At 42.8% G+C, this 24,922-nt stretch overlaps 1 protein-coding gene across 20 annotated transcripts in view; it reads right to left on the bottom strand.

Annotated features, from left to right (window-relative positions):
* nfixa (nuclear factor I/Xa) overlaps window positions 1–24,922 on the bottom strand; it is a 107,273-nt gene that overhangs the window by 71,732 nt on the left and 10,619 nt on the right. For 10 of the 20 annotated variants that reach the window (XM_026170646.2, XM_026170654.2, XM_026170655.2 and 7 more), the window contains exon 3: window positions 1,130–1,661. In XM_026170646.2, coding sequence (XP_026026431.1) covers window positions 1,130–1,661 — 532 coding nt within the window. Of the gene's footprint in view, window positions 1–1,129; window positions 2,207–2,478; window positions 2,619–6,512; window positions 7,447–24,032; window positions 24,197–24,922 lie in introns of those variants that run through there. The other 10 variants (XM_080302844.1, XM_080302845.1, XM_080302846.1 and 7 more) reach the window with 6 other exon arrangements.

The raw sequence follows: 24,922 nt of genomic DNA, 5'->3' as shown, positions 1-24,922 counted from the left end.
TGAAAGTGCGCTGCAGAGATGACAGAGTTGTTTTTCTTTTCTTTTTTCCTTTTTTTTAAAAAGAGTGTGTGTGTATCTTTATTTAGCTGTGTTTGTATGTGTGTGTATGGGTGTGAAGGTGGCTGCAATAGTACTGGCTGTCTTTGAGCATTGGCGTTTTGTGTGTGAGTGTGAGTTTGGCAGCCAGGTCCAACGTGGTGCTAACGTTCAGGCAGACGGTGAAGGCGGCAGCAGCCTGCGGCCTGAGAGCAGGAGGCTCACGGCTCTGTTCGCTTTCTCTCTCTCTCTCACACACATACACACACACATAAATACACAAGCACACACACAACCTGGGCTGCGGCCAAATGATGATTTCTGGCTACAATGGCCTTACCATGGCAGATATACCTCGACAGACTGTGTACAATACTATAAACAGTGACTCTTCTTTGTGCAAAATTCATTGCGCAAAAAACACAGAAATTTCATCTCATAAAAAAACAGTCACTCAAACACACACAGACACACACAAGCATGCAAATTCTTTCCTAGGAAAAAAACAAAACACACACACACACAAAATACATGCTCATATGAAGCCGCAAATGCCTCGCTCAGAATAATGAACGCTTACTTGCCAGAGCACGCTGGACGTATGCCCCTGACACACACTAACAAATTCTTTTTTATTACTGTTGATACTACGTTGTCATGTAAACAAACCCCAAGAAACAGATGAAGAAAAGAAAAATATTAAAAGAACAAAAACGTACCCGCTGTTTTCTGTGGGAACAAAAGCAAGCAGGGACTTTCACTTTGTTAATCTGAGAGATAAATCTTTACTTTATTTTTTTTTTCTTACCTTTTAACTGCTTAGTTATTACTTTAACGTTCCCTCCGTAGTAGTAAAAAGGGTTTTATTATGTCTCTGAATATTTTTACTTTTACGTTATTCTTTTTATGTTTTTTGTCATTTTCTATATTTTACTATATTGCAAATTAAGGTTTGCACTTGTGTTTCTGTTGTGTTTCAAATTGTTAAAATGTTAGCGCGATCCTAAAAGCACACCGACATGATTACATGTGGTGAGTGTTTACGTGCTGGCATCCCTCTCAATTAGTGTCTGATGTCCAGTTTCTCACATACCTGGCGTGTGGACGAAGTAGGCCAGGTAGAGGTCCAGCTCCTTGACGGACACTCCGATGTGGTGTGGCTGGACGCACAGGCCAGGGTTGGTGCACTGCGGTGACTTGACCAGTCGTTCTCCGTCCGTGCTCTCCAAGGGGCTGCCCTTAAACAGGATGACCATCACCAGGTCCAGCCGCCACACCTTGTCAGCCTGGCGCAGGCAGTCGATGCGACGTATTTTGCCCTTCTGGTCGGGGTTGGACAGCACGCAGCAGGGGGGCTTTTTGCCCGTGATGGTGAGCACAAAGTCCTCACGGAACTCAGGCCGGATGTCCTTGCGGAGCTTGGCCAACAGGCGTGAAGCCCACTTCTGCTTGATCTCTGGCTTCTCTCCCAGCAGTTCATCCTTCACTGCACGCTCTTCCTCCTTGGACATGCGCTTCTCGTGCTTTTTGAAGTATTTACGCTTGCGGGCCTGCAGGTTGAACCAGGTGTAGGCGAAGGCGCGGACATGGGGCAGAAGGGCCTCGATGAAGGGGTGGAATTCATCCTGGATGAGGGAGGAAGATGGGGGGAGGGTGGATGAGGAGAGGGAGGAGGGGGGGAAGCAGGAGGAGGCATTGGAAAGAGAGGGGGAGAATGGGGGAGAGAAGGATGGGGAGAGAGGGAGAGGGGGTGAGGAGGGGAAGAGAGAGGAGAGGCAGTTAGCACCGGCGCGCAGCATGGAGGAGCGGCGCCTGCTCCGTGTGAGTGGAGGGAGAGAATGAGAGGCGCAGAGAGAGAGGGAGAGAGAGAGAGAGAATGAGAGAGAGAGAGAGAGAGAGAGAGAGAGAGAGGGGGAGACGGAAAGATACCTTGCGCTCTCTAATACAGACACATCGCACCGAAGGACACACTTCACAAACCACTGAACAACACATCACTGAATGACTGAGGTAAGAGATGAGACAGAAAAAATATGAGACTTGTCTCCATGAGATATTTGTGTAAATGTTGTTTGTCTGGTTAAATATAAACAAATGTGCTAGTTATAAATAAAAAATAGTGCCATCCTAATCCATTACTAAACATAAACAGTATTATTCTCAAAAGCAGTATAGTAAGTATCAAAAAGTCAAGTAAAAACACAACATTTCTAAAACATAATCCAAACTGACCACGCGTATTATACAATGCTTAAAACACTAACATAATCAAGAAGAACGCACATGCCAAATTCTGATTAATAAAATTAAAGCCGTCTCGCTGAAAAGCCACAACATAAAATATTTGTCCATAAATAATACAACTGCGCCTGCACTCAAAAGTGCTTAACAGCAACGATCAAAAAATATTTGTGAATAAAACAAGAATTACATGGTAGTTACCATTTTGCTCTCTCATCATAAATTCACCCCGTCGATTGCAAAGAAACTTAAAATGCAGAGCCAGTACAATAACTGGATTGTAGAGTCAAAAAAGGCGCTGAAGTAATGCTGAAAACAAAAGAGTGAGGGGAAAAAAAAGAAGCAAAAAAAAGAAGCTGATAAACTGTCCAATAAAAGCAGCAGGGGGCAAAAAAGCTGAGAAAGAGGAGACAGGCCAGGGGGTGCAGTGTAATACCAGCACAAGAACACAGGAGGTACTGTAGCAAGAGCTGCAGGAGAGGTGCTGTGCAAGAGCAGAGCAGAAGGAGTGTAGAAAGTTTAGCAATCTCTGTGTCTAAAAGGATGAAAAAAAGGAGCTGGGTGTGCACAAATAAAATAAAACAGATAGTGCAGCAAAATAATAAAATTGTCAAAAATTAAAACAAGCTTCTTTCTTTGTTTGCAAAAACATGCAGAGAAAATATCTTGATGAAAAACAAAAATTAAAAAAAAATGGCTGGCAAAGCAGCGCGTGCTATTGGTTCAATTCTGATCTGCATAAGACTCACGCAGAGGGAGAGAGAGAGCTGGACAAGGGGGGTGCGGACAGAGGAGAAGAAGGGAAAAAAAAACAAAAACAAGAGGACCGAATCAATGTTGGAAGACTGTGCACGACCGCTGGCAAACCCGAGTGCAGCTTCTTTTTTCCCCCTCTTTCTCTCCAACTCTGTCTCTCTCTTTCTCTCTTCCTCTCCACTTTCCGTCTCTAACCATTGACTGAGTCTGTGCCAACACGCAGAGGGCCCACCTATTTGGCATCGAGTCTCAAACAGCCCAGCCAATACGCACGCTCAAAGCACTGAAAAGGAGGGAAGAGAGAGATGGCAGAGGGAGAAGCAAAGAGGTGGGGGTGTGGATGGTTGGTGGCTGGTAGTGGAGAGAGGGCGGGAGGGGGTGGATTGTGTGTGGTGCAGGCAGAAGGCACGTCATTAGCCAAACAGACAAGTTCCAATCTAGTGCAAAGGCAAAGTCCAGAGGATATTAATTTTACATGCATCCAGACAGCACCCGCCTCCTAAAGCTCCCCCCCCCACACTTCTCCCTCCCTCACCACCTTCGTCACCAACATGGTCACAGCCATCCCAACAAACCAGCTCACTCTCTAACTGCACCCCCCACTCCTGAAACACCCCTCTCCCGCTCTCTCTCTCTTTCTCTCTCTCTCTGCTCGCGTTACACCACCTTGGCATGGGATGGCATGAGAAAACACAGACCCAAAATCCCACTAGACCCTGAGACCAGCAGCTGCTCCTGGATTTACCACACAAACAAAGAGAGGAGGGGGGAGAAAAAGACCCCCCTCCACCCCCCAAAACAAAAAATACCATCCAAAAACATGCTCTCCTGTTTCAAAATGCAGTCTTACATCCAAACTGGCCCCTTCGCCTCCTTTTTTTCCTTTTCCTGTTACTCCACTTTAATAGCTCCAGCACCATAGAAACAGAAACACATTAAAAGTTTCTGTTATCAAATTGGAGAGTTGTCTTGTTTGTGGGTGAGAAGCTGGATCTGATTGACAATGATGCCTCAAAATGCTGTGGTGGATGGGTTTATGCAAGTAGCCTATATAGCTTAAGCCTTATAAAACTATCAAAAACAGACTACACAGCTTCCTGTAATTGCAAAGTTGAGTCGAATGCATTCAGCTTTAGATATGCTGGTCTTTATAATAGTAAGGACAATAATATTTTCATTCTGCAGCCAGTTAATTGCCCATATTTTCATCGTGCTGCATTATGAATCCCACAATGACACATAATTGGGACTTAACAGCAGCAGAAAGTGAGGGAGCATGGGCCTGCGTAGCTGCTCTGGACAGCAAGTTGTCTCATCCTCATTGGCTGACTCACACGACCTCAGAGGTACAAGCTGTGCCCAGAGCACCAGGCGAGAAATATCTGACACAAAGGCTCCCACCGAGGGCCGATTCAACATAATCGGATGCATTTGTCAGAAAAATAATATCTCTGTGATGATTTGATGTGAAATACGTAAGGGCTGCTCCACTCCCTAGAAGTGCATTTAAATGTCATTCTCCCAATTTACAAAAAAGGAACACATTTACCCATTTACGCAGTCCAAATTACATGAATTAGTCCACAAGGCTCACAGGAATTACAGAGACATTGTCAAAACTGGAATCTTGACAGTGGGCAGCCATAAAAAGCTAACTTGTCATGTGGCAAAGTTGAGGGTCCGTTCATTTGATTGTGAGTTGAAGCCCCCTGCTGTGCAACGGGACAGGCTGTCTGTGTGAACGCCCTACAAAGGCCAGAGTCCTCTGGTTGGCTCCCAGGACCATCAGATTTAGCCTGGCCTGCTCCCTCTGTCAGCGTCTGACAGAGGAGCTGCAGCCTGGATGACTGGCTGGTCCACTGAATGGCTGACAAGCTGGCTGCCAGGTTGGCTGAAAGGCCGCATGACGGGCTGGGTGAATGACTGGTTGGCTACCCAGGTGGGTAGCTAGCTGGCTAGTTGGTTGCCTGGCTGGCTGGCTGACTGGCTGCTACTGTTGGGGGAGGAAGGGGGGTACAGACCCCATCTGGACCAGGCTGAGCCGGGCCGGGTGCCGATTGTTCGTGCTAGCATACGCCTGCCTCACACAGCCACGCTGAACACGTGAATAATGTGGGAATGAGAGAAGATGGTGGAGGCAAGAGAAAGAAAAAAAAAAACAGGCAAATGGAACATGAGGAGATGGAATTAAATAGGATGTGTGTGTTTGTTTTTGTTTTTGAAGAATAATAACGGAGGTGTGTTTGCCACTTATTTGAAAAGACTGAAGGGATCTAGACTTTTTTAATGAATGGGCCACAGACAAAGAACAGGAGAGCTATGTGCCAAGCACTGCAGTTACTTCCTCAATATCATCACATTACTGACAAGCGAAATGATAACCAAGATTCATATCAGGGAAATGAAAACCAATCCATTGTCCGAAGCGACGTGTTTTCTTTAGCGGATGAGCCCTGAGACATTTTTTGAACAACATAACTCCTGTTAAATCTTCATACCGCAAAAACAGGATGAAAAACTGAAGGTATCCTATTACGAGATAAAATTTTATCTGTAACATTAAGCAAATAAACTGCAGATACTATGCAAAAAAACAATACCCCTACCAGCCCCCCCCCCCCCCCCCTATAATCACTCTAAAAGAAACAAAAAAACCCTTTTAAAATCACTTAGTTAAATCTGCTACAGGGCCTCCTTCTTATGATCATAAACTGGACCAAATGCAAAATTATGCACAGCCATTGAGGTTTGTTCACAAATTGCAGTTAAAGAAAAAAAATCTTTTATTATTTTGGCTAAGAAATCAGTCTGTGTGGCACCCCGCTGTTTAATGTGTCCTTTTTTTGACATTTTCAAACCCGCAGCTCCTTCAGCTCATTAAGGAAGATTTCTCCTGTTTGCCCACAATTCTTCACGGCAGAAGAAACAGTGGCAGTTTTTCCAGGCCTGAGCCTGTAGGTATCTGCGCTGCAATAATGTAAGAGAGCGCTCCTCTTATCTCTGCATGCCATGCTCTGTCTTTCAGAAAATGACGACCTTTGTTCGGTCAGTCCGGGCGAGCCAATCTCCACTCACTCCACTCCGCTCCAGCCCTGACACGTTACAAACGCAGAGAGCAGCAGAGAAATGAAATCCAAACTCAGGTTTTATTGAGGCTTCAAGCACCAACAAACCTATAAAAAAAATAAATAAATCACCGTGTTCAACAATTCGGAGAAAATTAACAAGAGCGCTCCGTTTGAGTTTACTCATTAAACCAGTTTGTCACGTAAGGCTGGCTCGGGGATTACCTTAACTGTTTAAATAGCAGGGGCTACGAAATGAGGCCAAAAATTGAATTAAAATAGCATTAAATTCGAGTCAACATTAAATCCTTTAAATGAGAAAAACCCCTCTGTGTGGCCTATCCTCCACCAGAAAAGGGCCTGCACCTCGTCTTCCTACATTTCCCAAAACACTATGAAAATTAATACTCTCACCTCTGAAACAACGAAGCCCACCATTTTCACCATCTTCAGAAAAAGAAAGGCAAAAAATGTTTAGCGTTTGGTTCTTGGCTGATAGCGCCCGTTAACCTCCACGACCGTCGTTCCCAGCATCCGTCGGTCTGTTTCTGAATTAGACTTTTTATGTTGCTCTGTAAAAATAAATTGCAGGCCTTGAAGTCGACTGCTCTAAATACGAAACCTGTTCAAATCAAACGTCCCTCTTTCTCACGCCAAAAAAAGAGCTCTGAGGCTGTCTCTGTTGAGAGGCCTACCCACTACAAAGGGGGTCAAACTAATGATAAACTAATAAAAATGTATGCTAGTTCAATTCCTGCTGCTAACATAGGCTTAGCATTAGGCTATAAAGTGTGACCTCTGTGAAAACACATGTTAATCAGAGTAAAATCAATCACAGCTGCTCTAAAGCGTTTATGCGGCTTGCTTCTTTTTTTTCATTACATATTTATAAAGAGCCTCAATTTAGCTATAAGAAATATCGATCGATTTTAGAAAGGAGCAATAGTTTCTACCCGCCTCAGTGTTTACGATGCAATTAATTTTAACAAGCATAACTTTGGCCTGTTTCCCACATTGTCGTGTTTACCTGAGATGAATTTGCGGTATCAGTCTAAGTGTGCAAATAAATATCAAAGGAGCAAAAATAAACTCAGGACACGTGGGAGGAAATTTCTCGACACTTAGGCCTGCTTTATGCCACATCCTGCACGCTGAGGTAACAGTAAGAAAGCAGACATTACATTCTTACATTTGATGTCAGTGTTTTGCAGGTGAAATATTTCAGGTTAATAGCAAAAAAGGGTGTTTTATTTATTTTCTTCTTTTAAATTGTGTGATTCAAAGTCATGCAGAAATTTAAAAGAAAAACTTAAAACAAAATTCATGTAATAAATGTCATTTGCTCATATTTTCTTCATGACCTAAATAATTTACATTTTTAGAGATTATTCAAATTTTAAAATCTGAGCTTTCTATAACAAGTTATTTTTTTAACCTTACTTGTAATTGCCAAAATAGATTAAATGCTGTCAATTTATTATACATTTGAAACTAAGTAATACCAAAGACTTTTTAAAACTTTTTCAAGGGAGACATAATTTTTTCTTTAATAAGTTATTTTAAAAAGTGTTTTTTTTTAGCAATAATCAGTTAAAAAGGGGCATCATGAATGTGTATTATATTTTATAGCTACACCTAAATGTACCACTGCTCCAAATGTTGTTTTTATTTTATTTTACAATATATTTACTATAATATAAATTGAACCTAAACTTAAAATAATGTTTTAAGATTATGCAACCATATTGCTGAACGCCAGATTTGTCTGTTGAAGTTATATTTCTTTCACAGGTTTTCTGTTATTTTATATCTAGATGATCCTGTAAAATCAGGCTGCACACACACACACACACACACACACACACACACACACACACACAGAGAGAGAGAAAAGGAGAGAAAGACGGAGAGAAAGCTCGTGAAATTTTCAGCACGTCAGGACATGTCACAACTGTAATTCAACTTTGACATCTGTTGTGTAAAATCACATATTGAAAAAGACTATGGTGATATAAAGGAAGCACTGTGAGAGATCTGAATCATTTTGTGTGTGTGTGTGTGTGTGTGTGTGTGTGTGCGCGTGTGTGTGTTTGTGTGTGTGTGTGTGTGTGTGCATGCATGCATGCATGCATGTGCAAGTGTGTGTGTGTGTGTCTTCAAAAAAAACCATTTTCGGTTAAAGTTTCTTCAGTTGTTTTTGCTTTTTATAGGAATCAAATATTTTTCAGAGACTTGGTGAAACATGGAGTTCTAACTATTTTATGCCATATGTGTATAATGCCTTTTTAAAATTTGTACACAAAAGAAAATGGAAACAGCAGAGAGAAAAAAGTTTCGGTAAGAGAAATTTTCATGTTTCCTTCATATAAGAAACATGGGAAAATCGGGTGCACAGAGAGGACGCCTGATTGGATGTATCATCTCGCCATTAGAAGGTGGAAATTTAGTGACCTCACTGTTCTCGGAGATATTAAAAAAGGAACATCGAGAAGTTCATATGAAATGCGATTTCCTTGGGAACGCTAACAAAATTTATTTCCTTTTTTGTTCCATCACATTCAGACACAGACACACAGCATTTCTCTTGAAATGTCCTCCTTAATGTCTCATCCCTGCCACTCATTCGCTTTTGTCCTCAAAACCTTTTCATCCATTTCAATCCTTGGAAGAATTAAAAAAAGGAAAAACTTCCTCTTTTTCTGCTCTCTTCCTCCCAACGGCACAGATTGATGTTAAAAGTGTGTCTGCGCATCGTGTGTAATTACGCCTGTTTACACACTGAAGCATTACTATGTGTGAAAGTCTGGAAGCCATTTGTGGCATGAGGCTGAGAGAGAAAGACAGAGCAAGCGAGCTTTAAACAGCTCCAGAGACACAAGGACTGATAGCAAGCCGGGGCTTCTGACACAACTGCAGACCTGGGTAATTTTATACTCAAATATGTTTTCTCGTTTGTATGACGGGTTTGTCTTGCAGACTGTTTCAGCCTCAAATGTAAGCACATCAAAGATAAGATCAAGGGCTCTTTGTGTTTCTTTTTAAGTATCCAAAATTTGTTCAGCCAGGATTTTCCTGAGGTTTATGTGGTTTTTCTATGACTCTGGTCCATTTGCATAAATTTCACCTTACACAGTTAATTGTAAACAGGGCTTTAACCTCACAAGTGAGTCATACTCCCAATTTATGTTCTGAAAATGTTTGGAGAACAGAATTAAATTTGGAGTCGGAGAACACAGCTTGTTAAATATATCTGAATTTTTCTCTTTAGATGTGGCAAACGCTAAATGTTTTGTGGGCACTTTAAAGAAGGCTGCGTGAAACGTTAGACTTTTGCCCCTCTGATCCAAAACTGGATGCTAATCCTGATATCAGTGCCGTCAATTAGAAAGAATGTTTAGATATTACAGCGCGATGGGAGCGCTCAAACTAAATTAGGAGGATCTGCACTGCATTTTGCAAACAACGATTTAATAAACCACTCCGACATGTAGCTGCAGCTAGACGGTATGGTATAGGATTACTCGCAGGCAATTCCTAAATGAATACATACAGTATAGATTACTACCGTATGTGTGGTTCTGTAGCGTCACCAAATGCACACGCGAACGAACAGATACTGCTGGAGGTGGCATTTTCCGACAGGACATTGCAATAGAACTGAATACAGCAATTCCCCTCGACAAGGGCAGCCATTCTTGATAAGGTCAAGTAGGCAGTGTGGCACTTAAGAGTGTGCATGCGTGTGAAACACAGAGAGAGAGATTGAGGGGGGATGACAGAGTGTGGCAGCTTTCTGCCTCAGTAAAGGGAAGCCATAACGTCTGTCTCACACTTTCTGTCTCACTCCAAACTGAAGTGCATGCTGCACACACCTACAGCGTTCCAGTCGGCACATGCCAGCGGCACAGACTGGCTACCGTGCCCTGCCTACAGCTGCAGCAAGGGCTTTGAACCTCATGATTAGCAAATACAGCAGGAATCGAGCAGATAATGAAACCAGATATCCCCTCCCCGCCATGCCCTGCTCCAGCAGTAGCCAAGGCCTGCTACTCCTCGCACAAGAGATGCACTATTGAGAGACTTTCTCTCTCACTCTTTCACTCCCCCTCATTCTTTTATTCCTCCCTGGTCCTCGTTCTGCCAGTCGGCAAGGCGAGATGCCAACCTCTCCCCAAAGCTGGGCAGAGTGCCCTCACCCTTTATGCAAATGATTCACCACTAGCCCAACACGCACATTCATTCCGTGCCCCCCACCATCACCTACTCCTCCATTCCTTCATTTATTCCTTTCACCTCTTACTCTGCAATCCCTCTCTTGCTAACACTTTCCCTTTCCTGCACTTCATCTTGTTGTTGCACTTCAACTATCCCTCCCTCTGCTTTTTGCTGCTTCACTCACACTCTCACTCCGACCAATTTGCCTGAGCTCCCCCTTTCTTTCAGCTGCTATCCATCTTCGAGCATCTCTCTCCCTCCTTTCACCGTGGAACTCCTTTTTCTCGCTGCCTCTCCCTCGCGCAGCTTGACTCACCCAGATTCAAACTTGTGCACTCATTCCTCGCCCGGTTTCAGACAGGCAAGTGCAGAAACTAGCTTTACCCTCTTTCTCTCTCTCTCGCTCTCATACAGCCACTCATGCTATAACACATACCCTGTTTATATTTCTTAAAGGGAAAGAGTCTCTTCCAGAAATCCCTGTTTTTCTTGATCTCTTCCAGTTTTTATAACCATTATATCATCTGTCAGCATTTATCGCTAAGTAGATTGTTTGAAAGAAACTGTTTGGCACGATTGTCCGTATATTTCCTGTGAATTTATTACCTGTTTTGTGTGACTGATTGCTTCCTTGATTTTTCCCTGAGTCTTTGTTCAATCTATTAACACTCTCTTTTCACAAAAGGGGAAAAACTGCATGAGAGAAATTAGATTTGACATAATTACATGTTTTAAAATTAGCGTTCTTCTTCTTTTTTTAAAAATACAATGCTTTCAGAGATTACAAGTGTAGCAAAATAGACTTTCAAATAAAATGAAATTGCTACAGCATTTTGTCACTAGACTGGCAGTCCGTCTGCTTTTTGTGGCTTCATTTTAGTTGGTTAAGAGTCAAATAGTCTGAAAACAATTTTTTATAATTCATAATCGAGTTTCTAAATGTAAAAACACACTTTTAGCTTTTGTTTTCGGGAAGCCGATGTTTTACAAGGACATAAAAGCACTGCAGATTGAAATTAACTGGATGAAAAGGGCTTTTATGGAGGAAATACCCCTAACAAACAACAGCCCGGTGACCACATGTACAGCTAGAACACTAAAAATGTTTGGAGCACTGACCCCCTGGCGTTACAATCCAAGTTCCACATCAGCTCCCTATCAGGAACTCCGAAGCTTGCAGATTTAATTCTGCTTATCATATAAGTTGGAGTTTCGCCCTTGATAGGTTGGCACTGTGAGGGTTAAACGGTGCCCGCTCCCTGTGGCATGATATGAGCTGGGCCTTTGCCCGCGCACTCTTGCTCGTCTGCACTAAGTTGGTGTTAGGGGTTAAGAGTCAGTTGCTGCTCCAAGTGGCTTCCTATGTGACTCTGATCCCATTAGGGCTAAAGGTGTCTGTTCCATATGGCCTCCTGAGAGCTGGGTCTTAATCTCTGCAATGCTTCATGGGGTTTGGCTCTTGATAGCAAGTTATGCATATCTCTAAGGCAGCAGTTTAAGGGTTAAAGGTCGCTTTGCCCATTTTGCACGGCACTGCCTATAGGGGCAGCCACCATGCCAGGCCAGAGGAAACTGAGAACACAAACACATGTGAAGTGAGAAACAAAGAGCCCTCAACCACACACACACAAATCATTGTGAAAGTTAAATCCTCTCAAACCAATGCTTTTCTTTTTTAAAGATGAATCTTCCATAAAAGCCAGGGGGAGGACAGACAGACACACCATGCAGACGGGCGCCTCTGGGAGAGTGTGTGTGCAGTTATCTCCTCTGTGACCACGCTTATTGACTTCCCCAGCCTAAACTACCACCTCGCTCAGACCTCAGGAGCACCACAGCACCACAGGCAGACAGCCATAAGTACATGTCCTCAGAGGGGACATAAAGTGGCGGGAACCCACCTCGATAAAAAGGCACCTCACAGCCTGGGAGGAAAAAATGAGGAAGGGAAAAAAAAACCTGGATACTGATCCAAACTTTAAATTAAGTTAAGAGTTTCACATATACTGACGATGCATATGTATTTGATTGTTGCAGTTATTACTAAAAATGCCATTTTCTCCACTCTAATTTATAGAGTATAAGTGCAATTATGAAAGTACAATTTAAAACAAAAGAACAGTATATCCTTTTACGCTGCAGTATATGGAAATAACTACATAATAGCTTGCATCTGGTTGATTTATAGGTGGTATTTTGCAATTGCCCTTAGCTAGAAAATCCCCCTATTGTGTTGAGAGTTGGTATAACATGTAAGTGGAGTACTGTTTACATGTAACCAAATGTGCCCTTGCAGTCCTTAAACTGGATCTTGCCAGATATGTCCGTGTGTGTGTGTGCGTGTGTGTTTTAATTCGAGTATCCTGCTCAGTTTTATTGTTCTAAAAACAAAAAAAATATTCGTCACTACAAAAAAAAAAGTATTCCTGCAATATTATTTTAAGCGAAATTTACAGTTTTGCAGAGACTTGATAAACCTTCAGCAAAGCCGGTCCGGTATGAAACAACAGGCAGTCTCCATTTATAAACATGTGATTGTATGAAAAGATAGTATCACAGAAAAGTGAGCCAGAAGGAAAGAGCTGGACTGAAAGCAGCAAGAGCTGCCACGTCAGATGCTGCTGAAGCTTCTTGGCTGTCAGGACTGAAAGACACACACGCAGAAAGATACACACACAACTGCAGTATGGCCTCCACAGACACACACACACATGCGCGCGCACACAGAAACACACCACTAACTCAAATACATACGCACACGCGCACACAAAGAAGGGTTTGCCTTTGCAGTGCTGTTTGGGGAGTTGGAGTCATCAGCCAAGCCTGACACCCCTGCTCAGTGTAGCCATCACCGCTGTCTTTCTGTGAGTCAACATGGATGGAGCCGCTCCATCAACAACACAAGCCGGCCCTAATAATAAAACGAGCAAATCCCTCACTCCAGTTTGCCTGCCATACGCCAGAGAGGGCCTGCCCGGGGTCTGATCATATCCTGTTAGGATTGCTTCTGGATTTGCACTTATAATTTGGTTACACTCTTCAAGCATTCAAATAAATATTTTGTTTACTAAATTTCAGTTACGGTATTCAAATGCTTTTAAAAGTCCCTGTGACCAGATTGTCGTAACAGTATATGCAAAACGTCCAAACATTTATTCGCATACACAGAGAAGAAAGCACAGTATGCCCTGGATCAGATGCAAAATAGGATTTGGCCTCATCTTTATTTAGGCTAGCTTTCCCATTCCTGGAGAAATTGCATTATTGAATACAACAACACCATTGTTTCAGCAAATTTTAGACGGGCTTTCGGCTTTATGTATGTCCAGAGAGGAAAATCAAAATGTGAACACCGTTTTTCACTCTGAAGCAGAGAAAAGGCTCTTGTGCAGAGATTTGATTCTCCAGATAGCACTTGGCACCGTTTGCCTACTCTAAGTACTATAATATGGTTATGATGCATTAGCATTCCTTCACATCACCAAAGAAACCCAATATGTGTATATCAAGTATTTTAGACAGCGGAGGAACAGAAAAGAGGCAGAACGAGAAACAGAGAAGGGAAGGAGGTCCAGAAGATGGAAAGCCAGGTAAAGGATTAGCATAAAAAGCCAATAGGGAGTAAAAAGTTGCCCATTGAGCAGCATTCCAATGGACAAAGCCTGGTGAATGGTGAAACTGTTTAAGATAGCTCGTGCTGTTCTCAGGAGAGGCAGACAGGGAGTTAGTAAAGTGGCTTTTAAGCTCACCAAATCCAACATATCCCAGATAAGACTATGGCTCCTCCTGAGGGAATGAAAGAAAGGAGAGGGGGCTGGAAAGAATGAGGTAAAATACACAAGAAATGGTTGAGGTAACAGATGTAATGCGAGCAAAAAAGAGAGCTGGGGGAGTTGATGAGGAATGATAGAGAAAAACAAAGATAGGCAAACACATCTATTAAAAAAAGGGGGGGCAGAAAAAGAAAAAAGTATAAAGAAATGAGGTGTATGAAAGTGAGAGCGTCTTTCAAATGAAAACACATGTGAGTTTTGGTGTTGCTTGAGCCCGTCTCAGAGAGTGCAGTGAATGAACCCAGAGACACCGAGCGGCCCTGCCTTCGTCTCCAGCGGGATTTTATCACCTGCATGAAAAGCAGCTTGAACACACATTGGCCAACATCATCAATCTCCGCTCGGCTGTGTTATAGGAGGAACCTGCGCAGGCTCTTTATGTACCTTTTAATGCTTGGATACTTTTCAGGTAACAAACTCATGAAGTAAAGTTGCAAAACTCCTTCTAAACGCACACGTATTTACAATTCCTTAAAAAAAAAAAAATTTCACCCGACAAAAAAGGAAAAAAAAACATTTTCTGTTTTTTTGGATAGTTTACAATCTTAACTGCACCACTTAAAAGACAGGAGACAGGTGCACACATGCACACAGGCCAGAAATTAGAGAGTAAACAAACAAGGGTTCATTTTAATCATCCCTAGCCTGTTTATTTAGCACCGGTCAGGATTTAACTAATAAACCTTTTTAAACTCCATTGCAAAAATTCCTTCTTTTTCGACTGCAGGAAGAACATTCAAACAGTATTAATTCCTCTGCTGGGAAAAGGGACAGCCTTTTCCCGGAGCAATCCATAACATCTGAATATAAAAATAAATATGAAGAGCGGGCGCGCTCGTAACCCCAAAGTGAGGAGGGAAAAAACCTGCCGGGAAGTTTGATAGTGCTGTATGTTTTTCCCCTGTTTCGCTAGCATCTGGGACCTTTTTCAGTTACTCTTGCTGTGTTTGAGTACTTTAAACTGCCACCATTTCTCTTTTTGCCGACCTCCTTATTAATTTTAATCAGTCTTTTGATTAAGGTTGCCCTATTCTATTTCTGTCTTCTTTTTCTTTTTTTTTCAATCTTTTCCGTCACTCCCTCACTGCCTCTCTCGCTCTCTGCTGGACGCCCCAGTGCCAGTTAACACACCACAAGCCAGAGGGAGGACCGCAAGAATGCTTAAATCAGCATAATTAGGCCTGTGTGTACTTTAAACACACACGTTTCCCCCAGTCCTGGACCCCTGCCACCCGTACACCGCTGTGTACGCAGCCACGGCCTGTCTCTTTGAGTCAATAAACACAAACATATCAGCAGTCAGTCTCACAAACGTTTACACAGTATACACAGGCATACATATGCAATACATGAGGTGAAAAATGATGCAGTATCCTTCTTCCACCCAAATGAAGCTACCTCCCTCATAGAGCTGTCACCCCCCCGCCCGCCCTCCGGGTCCAAACCACCATCACCACACTAACAGTTTGACCCTTTACACTGCGTAGCTGAAGGGGAGGGAAAAAAATGAGTTGAATACGCGGGTGGGGGTGGTGGGGTTTACTCTGCACGTCCGCTCAAACATTTCCATAAGCGAGCCCGGTAAAAATTAAGCACGAGCATGCACTGAAACAATGGCAAGGGATCTCGATTGGGTTTGTGGTTTTGTCCCACACACACACATCTGTATGTGTTTTAGGTTTCAGTGGTGCATTAACAAACAACAGCCTCCCAGCGAATCCAGAGTTCTGAGCTGCATATGGGGATTATCAGTAGTCATTACAGACCATTTAATAGCAATCAGCATAATCAAAAATGAATCAGTCCTATCATGTGAATTTCAGATGGCTAATATCACTGCCTGGATTGATCATATTAGTTAAGATGGAGGACTGATTAGACAATATTTGGCATTTCGTTTTACTTAAATGATCACACGGAGACCCGCACGCTTTGGAAAGAAGCTCAAACTCTTTACTCACACATTTATTTTTGTTTCTTTTGGAGTTTTTTGTGTTTTTTTTTTTTTGCCATTTATAAGAATATCTCTATAACAGAGCTGACACCCATGAACGAAGGCGCGCTCAGTACAAAAGTCTGAAAGTCAGCAGCTACACAGCGTTCAGAGGCATCCAATCAAAACATTACACTCCCTCCCACAGGAGTATAAACAGCGACTGCTCCCGAAGAAGCTTCAGGTGCAGATGGACACTGCGAGCGAGGCCTGCACTTGCACAAACAGCTCCAAACACAGCAAACCCCAATCTTGTGAATCGAATGAGAGGAAGCGTGCCAAACATGAGAGGCCGGATACACTTTAATTTATTCGATATTCTAATTTCCTCCCTGAAGTTATGCACAGAGCACAAGTACCTCGTGAAGAGCGATACGCTCACCCCTCTGACTTTGGAAGTACAGTGGCGTTTCCATGGAGTTCATATGTCATGCAAGCAAAACATGGACCTAATTTGATTTCCATTTTTGACATCGGCCGCCTCAAAAACAGATAAATCTTATGTGGCCTGAGCTTAGTTTCTCCAGAGAGTGATTAGAACACTATGCTCGGTCCACTTAAGAAAAAAAAATTGTCAGCAGCATTTGATCAAAGTGGTGTGATACTGTTTATATGAGGGTACACAGTGAAAACTGGCCACAAAGAAGCCACTCTGTGTGTCTCTCTCCCTCTGTCTGTGGCCTCTTTCTCTCTGCCTCACACACACGGGGCACGAGCACACTCATTTCTCTGTTTGTGTGCTCACACAGCTGTGGATCTTGCGCTGGGTTCAACCAAGGTAAAGATATGGTATATTACGCAACGGCTTATAGATTTTTCCACCCCTGGCGAGCTGCCAGCGCTCTCAACAGGAGTGAGAGAGAGAGAGACAGACAGAGTGAGAGGGAGAAAATCAGAGAGCAGCACACTTTGTTCCACAAAGTCTGACTCACTAACTGGATTCCCTGGCTGCAGTTGGAACTACAGACCTCTGTGTCCGCAGATACACTGCGGACACATGGCTGAACAGAAATGTGTGTGCACACACATGTGTGTGCGTTACTTAATAATACGGGGAATTACAATTGTCAAAGAGAATCACGGTGATTGGGAGTTTGCAAGCGCATCCGTAACAAATGTCAGACATGTTCGTTTGGCCCGGTTGATTTTTCGGCTAACGCTCCCGTGGCTGCTGCAGCCCTGCACCGCAATGCCTCTTCTAACTCACACAAATGTACACAGAGCCCAGTCAAAAATAAATGACCTTAGCCAGTCATTCAACACACTGGGCTGTCGTGGCTATACAGCCTGCCCTATATATTGCCATCAATAACCATTTAAAAATACAGTAAACATATTGGCAAAGGCTTAGGTGTCGAACAGTAGCCTGCGATTGCTTTGCTTGCATTTAATTCGAAATGCCTACACTTTTATGATCTGTTTGTTTAAGGAGAACGCCAACTTTTTCCGACGAGGCAAAACAATCACAAGGCTGTTTTAACTGATTGGGGGGGGGAAAAAGCACAAATAAATGTCTTTGACGTGAACAACAGAAATGTGCACACATGACAGACATTTTGGTGCAGACTACTTCCAAAATGAGACTTGGAAGAGTCAGCAAGAGCAGCCCAATCTGTTTTGAATCTGACGCTCGCCTGTCAGGATGATCAATCAGAATGTTTTCTTGATTTTCTTACTGAGTACGTGACATGCATATGTTAATGAAACTTGCACTCTTCTCATATCAGCCTCGTCCATATTTTCCCGCCTGGATTAAGGAAGGAGCCATACTGTTCACACGCAAGGAAACAGAATTGCTTTCACTGAGCTGATTTGGCCTAGATCTCACTCACTGAGGTTTCCCCTACTCTTTTAATTGGGCTCTTGATGCTCGAAATAGGGTATACTTCCTCTAATTAGCTATATCTATAGCGTATGGGAGGGTGATGAATGCATGCATGTGTAAAATCCTCTTTTGAGCAACTCCAAACTAACTAAGAGCTTTAATTTCACGCTAGGCTGCATTGTCCCATTCAGTGGGGTTACCCCCACAAAAAAAAAGGAAAAAAAAAAGCCTCTGAGAAAATCAAAAAGAACGAAAAACACACCAACGGGTCACACAGGAGGGGGATGGAGCAAGATACAGGGAGAGGGTGAGACAAACAACAACAACAACTGAAGCTCATCCTCGAACAATGCCGATCACTCACTAACCGTTACTTCTCTTTAAAAGGGAGCTAATTGAGAAGGTGGAGGGGTGTGGAGGAGAAGGAGAAGTGGGGATGAAGGTGAAGGGGAGTCTGTCCCAAGCAGATGCAAGAGCAGCGCACTTCTTTGGCTCTTGCATCTTCTCATCTCTTGATTCCTTAGTGGTTTCTCACATTTCCCTCGTCTGATGATTTCATCTCTTTTGCTGGCAAACTAAAGTCTTTTCACGTTAAATGACTGTAAACTGCTAGTTGTTGCACCTCTGATTCTGAAACCTGAGAAAAAAATAACAGTCTTGCACAGGGAGGATATGCAATTATCAGTCAATCACACGAGCACTTTACACACTTAATTCGTACCCCAGCCAAGATTAAAATTATATCGCATAGTGAGCAAAGCCACAACAAAAGCTCTGAGGGACAATTGTGAAAATTTGATTTTGGAGCATTTTCCACCCCCGTGACGAAAACTGGCAAAGGCTAAAGTCGGAGCAGCGTTCCCAGTATCAGCACAGTGAGGGGATTTCGACTCTGCTGCTGCTGCTCCCGCTCCTGAACGCGTCTGTCTATCAGTCTATAACATTACGTGAGTGTTCATTCTCTTTTCGGATGAGTTTGCGTATCTTCATGCATACATGTGTGTGCAGTATGGCTCGGTAAACAAAACTATCTCAGACCAACATAAGACCGCTATAGGGGCCGCCTGCTACCACTGGCCACAGATCAACCTAAACCTAATCCACACTAGAAGGCAGAGGACAGGGAGGAGGTAACATGTGCACAAGGCCACACATAAACACGCGCATATCGGCCACACAAACACATGCTCATCCATCCAGAGGACAGCCACCTATTACCGGATTGTGCCAAGTGCCTCGGTTAAGCATGATAAATCCATTTTCTATGGGCAGTTGGGAAGACTGCACAGATAAGGGATAAACAGAGCGCCACTGTGTTGGATTTAAATCACCTCCAAGACAGATTCACCCACATTCAAACAAACACACACTGCCATAGGACGACTGTCCAAGAGCTACCTTAGGCTATAGGTCTGGGGCTTTATGGGTCCTTCAATTGCATATTTTTTTCTTTTTTGGTGACGTTACAAACAAAAACTCATAATTTTAGTATAGACTACCGTTTGACACTATGCATGTGATTTCAAAATTTTGAGTAACAATTTAAGTTAATTTAGGCACACATCAATCCCTCACACATATCAGGCACATTTATTGGTAGCCCGTGATCCAAATGTATTTAGACACTGCTAAACTGACATCATCATGTGCCATTTCTTATGCGTTCCTTCGTGCCTGCCTACCAGCTCTCACTCGGGGCCAAGGAGCGTAAGTTGGACCTTGTCTGCCTCTAGCAAAGGATGAATAAGTAAAAAGAACACAGTGTACCCCTGGGTTCTGCCTACAACTCACTGCCTGCTTGCCCTTGGCCTGCAGTTGGCCATTTTCACCCTGCTTACCGTCCACCACAACAGAGCTGTGCCTGCAAACTAGCTATGTGTGCGCAGGATTATAGGGAGTGTGTGTGCATGTGTGGGTGCAAAGTGATGCCGGTAAGGATTGGTATGTTACCAGATCATGCAGACCCACCTCGGCTTACACCAGCAGTCACTGACCGGTCCCAGTGAAACCAGAACCTACGCTGACGCAGGAGAGCCGTGGCCCAAAACGGGACGGAAAAACAAGTACTGTACGCACACAAAAAGCACACACTAGCAGGTAGTTAGCTGTGACGCCATGTGTCTTGAACATTTGACCCTTTGTGACAATGGCGACTTCTAGGTGGAAACAGGAAAAAGAACAATCTCAAAATTCGGCTTAAGAATGAATATTTGATTTGGACAGTCTAACTGTATAGAAACTGGCTGTGTGAATTTCACACAGATTGCCACACATATTGTGCGCTGCTCCATATACAGTGATTCACTTGGCTGTTTGGTTGCGATAAAAATGCTTTTATCTCTATCACCAAAGATACTGTCTGCAACATCTTCACTCCCCCCCCCCCCCCCCACACACCCCCTCTTCTTGTGCTATTGCTATATGGCACGGCTATTGTAGCCTGTGCACATTTCACTTCATGCTTCTAATGGCTCAGCCAATCGCACATGGCCGAGTGAATTTCAAGGACTCATTTGAAGTCCAAAAAAAAATCTAAAACCCTTAAGAAGTGCGTATAATAGGACATGAATGGCGTATAAGCGAGAATCAAGTGAACAAATAAAAATGTTCTGCGCGTGAACTGCGAGGGGAGCAGTTAAACAATCTCCCGGCACATTGTTAAACATTTCTTATTTTGCGGCAAAAGCTTCAGAATTTGGCGCTAGCAACCCATTTCATTTTGGATAAACGGGACTTAACAGCAGTCTGAAATAACCGAATTCAAAAACGCAGCACATAGAAGTTTTAATTAACGACGCCCCCGCCCCCCTCGACCTTCAAGCCGCATTAAAACTTCATGCAAATGCATTTCCCGTCACAGGGACGTGAAACAATGCCACGCGTACGCAAAAAAACAAAAAACCAACTCCTGCTAATGTTTGGCAATGTTTTGCACCGCTACTTTGGCTCGTCGGTCCGTCACCTACCAGGCTATTCCAAAAAAGCTTTTATCAGCATTAATAATGCATTGTAGGTTGTTTACACCACTTTTACATGTTTTCTGTGATTTGTGAATTATTTACACGACAGTGATCAAGAACAAACTCTTAATGGAGTCACTGGACGAATGTGGAAGGATGGATGGATGGTTAGGCTACAAGCAATCTACATTACGCACGTCAGCATCCGTGTGTACACTCATGTGAACCCCCCCCCCCCCACACACACACACAAATGGCGTGTATTCCGTTTTAATGACGCATCAAAAGATAATTAAAAAGAGCAGAGCATAAATTAATGCAAATGTTTAAGTCATGTTTCAATTACAGGTGTGAAAGAAGCAGGATGCACGGGCGTCTTTGGGGTTAATCTTTGACTGGTGTTATCTTAATATACTCGACATACAAACACGAGCTCTCAAGAAGATACGAGAGAATGCAAACAAACCAGCTTTGCTTGATATCTGTCACTAGACCCGTAGACGCAGTAACAGCAGCCTAAGCAGATCAATATGTATCACGCATATGGGCAGCACGAGTCCATGCGGCGCTCGTGTGAGAGGATCTGCTGCCAATTAATTTTAATTAATGGAAAGAAAGAGGAAACTCGATGCGGACCTCGCCTCATACCGCCAGGCTCGGAAAATTATCTGTACTAAATATGCAGTAGGGCTGCTGGACTTATTTTACGGGGCAAATCAAATGGGCTATTGATTATTAAATGTCATTCTGACTCTATAAAACCTGCAGACGGCAGAACAGTCAAGAGAAAGCGGGAAGAAAGAGAACGAGACCGACGCGTTTCTAGGGATGCCTGTGATTCCGGGTTTGTTTTTTGTTTTTTGGTTTTTTTTTACGTAAAAACAAACTAACGGAGAAGAGACATACACACATGCATACACATTATACTTTAGTTTCAGTCAAAGAAAAAGCAAAACAGGTCTGGTCTGAAGGCCTGAAATAACTGTGAGAAGGAATCCTGCATGTTTTCCTCGGAGCTCTCGAAACCAGACTGTTCTGTTTAAGGAAAGGAATGATTACAATTCTCTGCTCCACTGCAAAAGGCTGTGCAGCTACAATATGGTTTGGAATACATTTTTTGCAAAACGTATGAATATTACAGTAAAGCATTTTGTAGGACTAAAAGAAACGCAGGGCTGCAGGCCGTGACCTTCCTGTATCATTGAAATGTAACACGCAGGCTGGAAGCCAAACTGTGATTTTATTATGTTTCAAAAGTCAAATTAATGCGCAAAAATTATACATCATAAGCCTTATAATTGGCATTTATTGCACTGCAGGCTGTAACTTACAGGTAACTGAAGCTTGTGTTTAAAAAAAATCATTTCTTACTGACAAATGGGCCGACTGATATTAAACGGTAATTATTAACTCCACCTTTAAATAAAGGCTTGCTGGTGACGTGCGTGCAAATAAAAAAAGTGCTTTTATCCCGGTGTGTGAATTTGATAAGCCGAGCGGCAGAAGGGGAAAACGGACCTGCGGTGGCCTGGAGAAGCAGGCTCGGCGCTCCTGTGGTCCTCATCTGTTAACTCTGCAGTGACTGTTCTAATATAACTTGAATAAACATAACTTTAAATGTATGTGCTCTGTCGGGCACAAAAAGTGCGGCGCTGTAAAGAAAATGAAAAAGGTCATTTACAGAGTGACCTTTGATCTCCCGAGGCCTGTGATATGATCTGTTTTGATTTACAGATAAAGGCTCCTTACGCACTGAAACAACACAAGCCGAGCTCATAAAGACAATGTATTCACTGTTATGAAAAATGAAACAAAAAGAAAAATAAAGCCTAAGCTCTACGTCACTTCTGTCAAAAAATCAACAAAGACAAAAACAAAGGTTTGAAGGTTGTCCTAGTCCTGTGTTTTCCTTTAATCTCGAGTTTATTTCTAGTGCACAGTTTACAGATATATATCAAAGGAACATTATAGGGTATGAGGTGAAACAAGATAATGCAGCGTTTTAGTGCACAGTGGCAGAAATGCTTAGAGGAAATGAGCCTTGAAAGGTCAAAACTAAGTCTGTAATTTCGAATTTAGGTGAAAACCTGTGAGCTAAATATTCACAGATCTCAGTTAAAAGCTGCAGTTTAAAGAAAATGTTTTAAAGCAAATTGATCTAAACTTTTTTTTAACTTAACTTATTCCTCTGTGTAGAACCTGTACCTGATCCACGGCCTTTAAAATTACGCACATTACATTCTCCCGCTTTTTTTAACCGGGAGAATCCCTAAAAAGCTTCCACCTATACTGACTTTCATACAATGATTATGCAAATATTACGGAGTGGTTCTGTTGTTTATTTAAAGGGCACCTCCGTTTTGTCATTAATCAATCTGACACCACCGAGAACACACACATGCACACTTGCCCACAATTTCTTATTTGGCTAAAAAAAAAAACAACCCAAAAAACAATTAAAAATAAATAAATAAAATAAAGCACTTTGTTTTGTTTCTGCTGTTGCAGAATATGATAAATCCAGTTAAGATTGCATCTAGGACGTGACCCTTAAAGGCCCCCGCGGCTGAAAACTGGCAGACCACCCTACAGCCGTAAGTTAGAAACCTTAAAAAAAGAAGAAGATTTTACTACTCAAGAAGCTTCATTAAAACTCGTTCATGAGCTTTATGGATAAAACCGGTTATTGCCTCCGTTTGTCTGGAATTAGTCGCAAGCTGTCAGGACACCCAGCCCCTCTTCCCCTTTCTCCAACCTCCGTTTTATATAAAATAGATTTGGGAGAAGCGCCATTTTCTCTCCAAACCATGCGCAATGAGACGCACAAGAAAGCCCGTTGGAGGAGTGCCATTAAAAAGAAAGGGGGAGAGAGAGAGCGCGAGAGAGGGAGAGAGAGTGAGAGAGCGAGGGAGGTTAAACACTATCGGGGAAAAGAGAGCAGAGTTGGGAAAAGCTCCTTCGTACGCAGCAAATGACAAGTAGCAGCGCGACAGGCGACACAACACTGTAAACCACGTACAGTAAAAACAAACCGGAGGCGCGCTACACCGGGGGGGAAGGGAAAAAAGCAAAGCGCCGGAGCCTTAAAACGGCGATTTTCTTCCATACCTGTGTCAAGCAGTAAGGGGAGTACATGTTGGAGTCTACAGATGAAATTTGGAGTTGCTGATAACAAAGTTGGATGGAGGTTCGCTGCGGTGCCGCATTGCAAAGCCGCTGTGGCTCAGTCCAGGCTGTAACCCCGCCTCACTTGCAGTGAAAGCTCCGCGCTAACTTTAGAGGAAAGTTTTTGCTGCTCTCTCTCCCTGCCTCCCTCCCTCCCTCTTTCTCTCTAACGCTCCCTCTCTCTCACTCACTCTCTCTCTCTTCCTCCCCGCTTTTCTATCAGATCGTCACAAACCTAACATTATGTTTGAAACGATCGTTATTTAAACGTTTCTTTTCTCTTTTCTTTTCTTTTTTTTCGCTAAATCCCCCAAAGAAAAGTCGCTTGAGCTACAGTATTCCTGCAGAACTACAGGGGCTCAATGTGCGCCTGTGGTACTGTGCGGGCAGAGCAGTCAGCTCGTTGTATTTTAAAGATAGTAATACTTTTGTAAATGTGGCATGGGATTTCGCTTATATTTTACTACATGATTTAAACACTTCGGAAGCAGAAATCTAAGCTTTTAGTTCTGTTAAATAATGTTTTTTATCTATCTATCTATCTATCTATCTATCTATCTATCTATCTATCTATCTATCTATCTATCTATCTATCTATCTATCTATCTATCTATCTATCTATCTATCTATCTATCTATCTATCTATCTATCTATCTATGTTTGCAGTCTTTTGGTCATGTAAAAAAAACGGAATCTTTTTTTGGTGCAGGGATATTTACTTTGACAAAACTGTCTTAAAAATCTTTGCCAATCACTTGTGTTTGCCAGAGCAAACACAAGTGATTGAGGTGGCAGATTTCCTCAAAAAGATCCCTTTTCTGCTTTCATATCCT

The sequence above is a fragment of the Astatotilapia calliptera genome, chromosome 6 (genome assembly GCF_964374335.1).
Source record: "Astatotilapia calliptera chromosome 6, fAstCal68.1, whole genome shotgun sequence".
Classification (NCBI taxonomy): Eukaryota; Metazoa; Chordata; class Actinopteri; order Cichliformes; family Cichlidae; genus Astatotilapia; species Astatotilapia calliptera.
The sequence above is the reverse complement of the archived record's forward strand: the minus strand, read 5'-3'. Positions and strand labels throughout refer to the sequence as shown.